We start from the raw sequence: 6361 nt of genomic DNA, 5'->3' as shown, positions 1-6361 counted from the left end.
ATTTTTTTTTTACCTAACACCCCTTTTCCCGTTTTTTTTTTTTTTTTTTTTATTGGGGGAATTTTTTTTTTTTTTTTTTTTTTTTTTTTTTTTTTACAAGAACTGGATTTATTGCCACGTTTGTGCACACAAGGAATTTCACTTTGGTTCTGATTTACTTTCAATTAAGACATTTAATTCTAAATACATGAGAAAGGAAAATTAAAAAGTACAATTACTTCTATGTCTTTTAAGAATAATTAAAAAAAAACAACCATAATAGTGGGGTTCTCCAAGGCGCAATTCCTGGTCCAGTACTTTATTTTCTGTAAATTCTCCCAATAGTTTGGATTTTTAGCAAACAAACCAGACCAAATTGGACGGTCTAGAGACCATTTCAAGTAGCAAAAAACAAAAGAAGAAGAAAAAATGCAGCTTTTTACCAAAAATCTTTAGTTTCATTCAGTTTCATTATCACTGACATTAGCTAACTGAGTCATATTAAAATTTCTACTTCAAGTGTCAAATAACTTTGAATTAACAATCCACGACCTGGTGCAGAGGCACTTTCCTTTTAGATACTTTTAAAAAATGAGGAAGACAACAGAATGCTCCATTGTATAAGCTAGCTCTTTAGGTGAGCTAAAGAAAACAGCTCACCTAAACCTGCTCATATCTACAGTGAGAGCAATAATCAAAATGTTTCAAACAACTAGAGAGGTGACTGATGAGCCTCGACGAGAACTCAAAAAAAGTGAGCAGAAGCATAAAAATTGTTTCCAAAGGTCAATGTTGGCGTTTCTGAGTCTCCATATGTTTTCTTCTTTTATATCTTTATTGCAGGTGCCAGTAACTGTTGCAACCAAAGTCCCTCCATGATTCTACAGCTACATTGTTCATCAGTAAGGTTTTTTGTTTTTGGAGTAAAACCACTTTAAGTGTTTTTGTTCTAGTTTCTACAGCAAATATCTCAGTACACTTGAAATAAGACAAGACTAACAAGAAATAAGAGTTTGTTTTAAGTCAATAATTCCTTAATATTGATGAAAAGGTTCTTGTTGCATTGGCAGATTATTTAACAAGATATTTTAAAAGTGAAATAATCTACCTTTGGAAGTAGTGATTTCTCATCAATATTAAGGAAACAATGACTCAAAACAAGCTGCTATATCTTGCTGAAAAGCTACTTGTAAGTTAGTTTTGTCCTATTTAAAGTGCACTAAGATATTTGCACAAGAAACTAGACTAAAAACACTGCTTGTACTGCTTGTATGCTGATTGGACGGGAGTTTCTGGGAGTACATTTCATTCCAACCAAGATGAAACTCGTGTTGGCGACCAGGAGAAAATGATAAAAGTAATTTGTGGTATTACGTTTCACAATGGACGCAGCCTCAGCCCTACCTCCTCCGCCTGCTTGCTTTTCCTCTTGGCATCTGACGCGTCGGCGTCTCCTTCATCCCCCTGGTCATCAACCACCTCTCCTTCCTCCTCCTCTTCTCCACCTCCGTCCTGCGGAACGTCAACGTGAACGAAAATAAAAGCTCGAGTGCGACTGCGGCTGATGGAGAACACTGACAAAATACTAAGACAAAACTAAATTAAAACCTGGGCCCCCGCGGTCCCGTCCTCGTCCATGTTTTTATCTCCAGGGGTGGCCTTCCTCGTCTCCACGGCGATGGAGGCAAGCTTGGCTGTGCGCTTTTTAATGGCTTCCAGGAGGAGACGGAAAAACCTGAAAATAGATGAAGAGGTGGATGAGAGCAGGTGGGGTTAAAGACAAACAACAGGTTGTCTCTGACTGTTTCCTGACATGCAAACACACACCTTGTCTCCATGTAGCGGAGGATCTGATGGGGAGTTAAAAGCTTGTCGTCACGGTAACGCTCGGGAGGCAGGAAGTGAAAGGTGACTTTAAACAATTGCAGTCTTTGATAAGTTTCGATCCGAAGCGTCTCGACAACATCCACCTTCTGCAGCACCTACACACACACACACACACACACACACACACACACACACACACACACACACACACACACACACGCACGTTTATATTATGGAACATATCACAACATTCTATTGATTTTTATTCATCTTAAGAACTTAATTTATCTGTAACTTTGATAAATAAAAGAAACATTATTGTGTATTTTCCAGTTATACAGTGCAGTTTTGTAATTATAAAAATGCTGTATATATCAAACATGACTTAAAAATCAGACTTTTTAATTTAACACCTTGAAATTGGGCTTCTGTCTCTTTAACAACTCTTTCTGAAACTCCATCTTCAAGAAGTCATCACAACATGGTTCCTCCATTAACCCTGTAGACGTTTTTACCAGCGTGTCACTGAGAATTAGCTGATAAAATGAGCTCAGCAGTTCCACCAGGTGTTTGCTAATTGCTGCTGGCTAGTCTGAAGGAGCTGAGTGGGAGAGTGGCAGGGGAGGGCTGCTCTGTGAGGCAGAAACTCGGTAGCTTGGAAACCGCAGCTCTGAGAGGAGCTTCGTCCTCAAAGGTGGGGCTAGGTTCACCCAGGTGTTTTAGCACAGCTGAATGGTTGCCATGGAGATTGAAGAATTTCTGAAGCATGCATGAAAGAATCAAGGCAACACTCCAAGTATGCTTTTGATGAGGAAACAGTATTATAACATGATGTAATGCTAAAAAAAAGTTGATTTTACACTATACTACCTGGTACTTTTAGCCATTCCTAAGTATAACCTCAAGCTAAACTGAACTCATGTTCTGAGCCGAAAAGCGACGGTCTGCTGCATTAAGACTGGGCTTTGATGAAGGAGGAACAGCTAAGCTCCGAAAGAGACCTCAGCAGAGGAGATGAGTAAAGCACCATGTAACAGAGGAAAAGAAACTGATAAGGAAACAGAACTGTGACGCCCTCAGACCTCAGCCAGGCAGACTCTGCTGAGCCGCTTTCGCAGCGTTTTGGCCCTCTTCAAGGCCTTCTTGTTGTTCAGCACCGGGACGCTCATCATGGGGGTTTTAATGTTGGAACTGGCCACCATTAGGATCTCCCTCAGTCTGGAAGGTTGGACATGTGTTGGCACACGTTAAAATGAGATGTCAACGATAACGATGGACACCAGTGTTGTGAGCGTGAGGGGTTGTTACCGAGGGATTCCCAGAGTGACGTTCATCTCTCCTCTGCCCGCGAAGTGGAAGGTGTTGAGGGTCATCTGGGTGGAGGGCTCACCTATGGACTGAGCTGCCAGCAGGCCCACAGCTTCCCCTGGGTCACACAGGGAGCGCTGCCACTTATAGTGGAGCAGCTGCCGCAGCCTGTAATCATTCATCACTGTATGTCACTCAGCTGCTTTTTACAGGACACGCTCTGCTGAGCAGAGGAGAAACAATCAAACAGGAATCTAATTCAGAACAGAGTGGGAGGGTGTGGCAAAAAGAAAAACAAAAGTCGATAACATAATTCTCATTTACTAACCATTCAAAATGTCCTAAAAACTGGATTAAAATGTCCAAAAATCATTGTAATTGGTCATTTTGGGCATTTTTACCCAAAATTAGATAAAAATGCCCCCAAATCTTTTTGAAATGTCTCTTCAGAATCCCGAAAAATAAAAAAAAGACAAAAAAGTCCCAAAAACTATGCACCTAAATTGTATACCAGTGCCATACTGTTACTGTTATATGTACAATGTACTGAAAGTAATGTAATTTACTCTGTGCCAACCAGATAGGTTTATATTTACATTTGTTTGTATTTATTCTGTTCATAAGTGGAACATCAGTAAAAATTTCAACGACAAAAAAAGTCCCAAAAATGTATTATAATGTTCCCAAAACTCATTAACAATGTCCCAAATACTGATTAAAAATGGTCCAAAATTGGCTAAAAATATTCCTTAAACCAATTAAAAAGAACTGACTTTAAATGACCCAAAAATTAATCAAAATTTACCCAAAATGAATTTAAAATGTCCCAAGAACTGATTTTAAATGTTTTTTTTGTTTATTCTGTTATTTGTCAGCCTGCATTTTGTAACCCAGAGCAACATCCCAGCCACAAAAATTATCAGATGGCTAAAATCTCCATCTGATAACTGGAACTTGCAACGTCATTGTCCCTGGAGGAGCCTGTCTGCAGAAACGTGACGCTTCACTAAAGCGAAACAGGAACGGAAACAGGGAGGGAGTGCTTCCATTTAATCAAGGATTAATATTTAAAACTTTATAAACATGAAAAAAAAAACGATTTTAATATTTCCATTTGTCATTCTGCCTTGCAGAGGCAGACAGGAGTAGACCGTGAGGATTCTTTGCACACTGATAGATTAAGGCAGAAATCAGAGTTATGAGTTGAAAATTGATTTTGAATCAAATTATGAAATGGTAAAAAAAAGATTCCCACCCCTGGTGTAAGGCAGCAATGTCATACAGCTCAAAAGAAAAAATCAAGAAAAAAATCAGAAAAATGCTGAAAATTTAAAGCAATTTGAAGAGTTAAACGTTGTGGTAAAGACTGCTTCACTATCTGCAACAGCCAACGCGAAAACAAGGTGGGACTTAAAGACATTTTCAGCGATATGGAAACTTGACATATTTTTGCCTCACTTTGTCACCACTTACCATAAAGCAGGAAGCTAGAAGAAGAACTAAGATTGATTACTTGCCTCAGATGGTGACAGAGCTGACCACACAGTTCAACCAGACTTTATTTTTATCTTTTTAGCAGCGCTCAGACTAGTGGAAGCAAAATGATGAGAGGTTCAATCATCCTCTAGGAAGACTTGTGTTTTTTGTTTTTTTCAGTACCTCTGTGTCTCCATGTCATCTTCTGTGGCGTTGCCTCTGTTCTGCAGGTATTTCTCGGTGATGTCATGGAAGTTTTCCGACACCGACCCGAAGCAGACGTCGGGCCTGAACAGGCCCAGGGTCGGCTCGGGGCAGCGGGACGACCGCCTGGCGTATTTGGCTCTGCCGGCTTCGTCCAGAGAGTGCCAGTCCTTCACCAACTGACGAGACAAAGAGAGAGAGAGAGGAAGAGAGAGAGAGAGAGAAGGGTTAAGATGATGCAGTATGTGCAGGAAGTCGAACTAAAACGGACTTTTACCTGCAGCACTGCAGGGTCTTGAGCGGGCAGCGGCTCTGTTGACGGCATGGCCTCTCGTAGTTTCGCTAGCTTCTTTTGGGAAAACAGTAGAAAGGCTCCTGGCACGGAAAACACAGTCAAATCAAAATTTACGGAAAAAAAATGTAAAAAACAAACTTTTTTTTGCTTGTTTTTTTTTTTTTAAATGTATATACCTCTGCGGGGACATGCCAGCTCTCTCTTTGCTTTCCAGCGCTGGATGGCTGTGAAGTGGCGGGCTGCAGTGTGAGGGTCCAAACGGGCCAGAACGCTGTCCAGGTTCTGTGACTTCCTGATGACCTGAGGAGGAACAGGAAGCACAGGCAAAGGAAGTTTTAAAGGATTCTATGCTTAACTGTGATAATAGCAACGGGAGAAGAAGAAAGAACAGAGAAAATATTTTACAGTCATAAGAAAGAAGAAGCCAAAGTTAAAGTTATGACAACATTTATATGCTACTCCGATTCTGGATATTCCATCAATAAATCTTTCTTTATATCATTTTTCTGTTTTTCTTCATTCTTTCTTTTCCTTCTTTGCATCTTTTTCTTCATCCTCTATTTTTTGTATGTTTCTTTCAAAGTTGTGGAGTTTGTTGGTCTAAACTTGCTCTTACATTTGGTGCAAGTTGTACAAGAAACGAAGCTCCCGAGTGGAAATTGTAAAATTTTTTCGTAAGACAAGCATTTATGCTAGTAGAAGAAAGAAGAAGAATGTTGCAGGGGAAACGGTGACATAATCCTCACTTTAACAGAATAAAAGTTGACTTTTAATGACGCCGTGTGTTCTGTGGTTGATGGACGGTTCGTTTTTAACTCTGCGTTTATGTGAATGCTTCTTGAAAAAAAAAAAAAAAGGGGCAAAACGAAACAAATTTTTGATCGTCTTCTCTTTTATTTCCTTCCTTCCTTTCAACAAGCAGAGTGAATCTTCTTGTGGTTTGTAGTGATGTGTGTTTTCTCTGTATCAACAGAAACTGAACCACTGGAACAAAGACACCAAGTAAGTAAACGGAGCATCGCGGTGAAAACGCCCCGACTGTAGCCCTATCTGCATCAGGGAAGGTGTGGGAGAAACAGTCACTCGCATTAAACATGTTAGAAACTTGAACTGAACCATAAGCAGCTGCTTTAGTAGCTGTGTGCAGCAAATATTTGTCCCCGGACGGCCATGCTGAATCACCGTGGGGCCCATCTGCTACACTGTTACTATAGCAACCACTTTGGCCAGTGACATCCAGGGGGAAGGAAGCACTGAATTTGACAAGGTTGC

At 40.3% G+C, this 6361-nt stretch overlaps 1 protein-coding gene across 1 annotated transcript in view; it reads right to left on the bottom strand.

Annotated features, from left to right (window-relative positions):
* polr1a (RNA polymerase I subunit A) overlaps window positions 1–6361 on the bottom strand; it is a 37702-nt gene that overhangs the window by 7310 nt on the left and 24031 nt on the right. The window contains exons 25-32 of the mRNA XM_015023360.1: window positions 5266–5389; window positions 5072–5169; window positions 4774–4973; window positions 3115–3282; window positions 2889–3024; window positions 1807–1961; window positions 1588–1714; window positions 1384–1491 (exon numbers count right to left, since the gene is read on the bottom strand). Coding sequence (XP_014878846.1) covers window positions 1384–1491; window positions 1588–1714; window positions 1807–1961; window positions 2889–3024; window positions 3115–3282; window positions 4774–4973; window positions 5072–5169; window positions 5266–5389 — 1116 coding nt within the window. The remainder of the gene's footprint in view (window positions 1–1383; window positions 1492–1587; window positions 1715–1806; window positions 1962–2888; window positions 3025–3114; window positions 3283–4773; window positions 4974–5071; window positions 5170–5265; window positions 5390–6361) is intronic.

This window comes from Poecilia latipinna, unplaced genomic scaffold, assembly GCF_001443285.1.
Source record: "Poecilia latipinna isolate Pla-1442-1.1 unplaced genomic scaffold, P_latipinna-1.0 Scaffold3286, whole genome shotgun sequence".
Classification (NCBI taxonomy): domain Eukaryota; kingdom Metazoa; phylum Chordata; class Actinopteri; order Cyprinodontiformes; family Poeciliidae; genus Poecilia; species Poecilia latipinna.
This window is presented reverse-complemented; position numbering and strand designations above follow the sequence as displayed.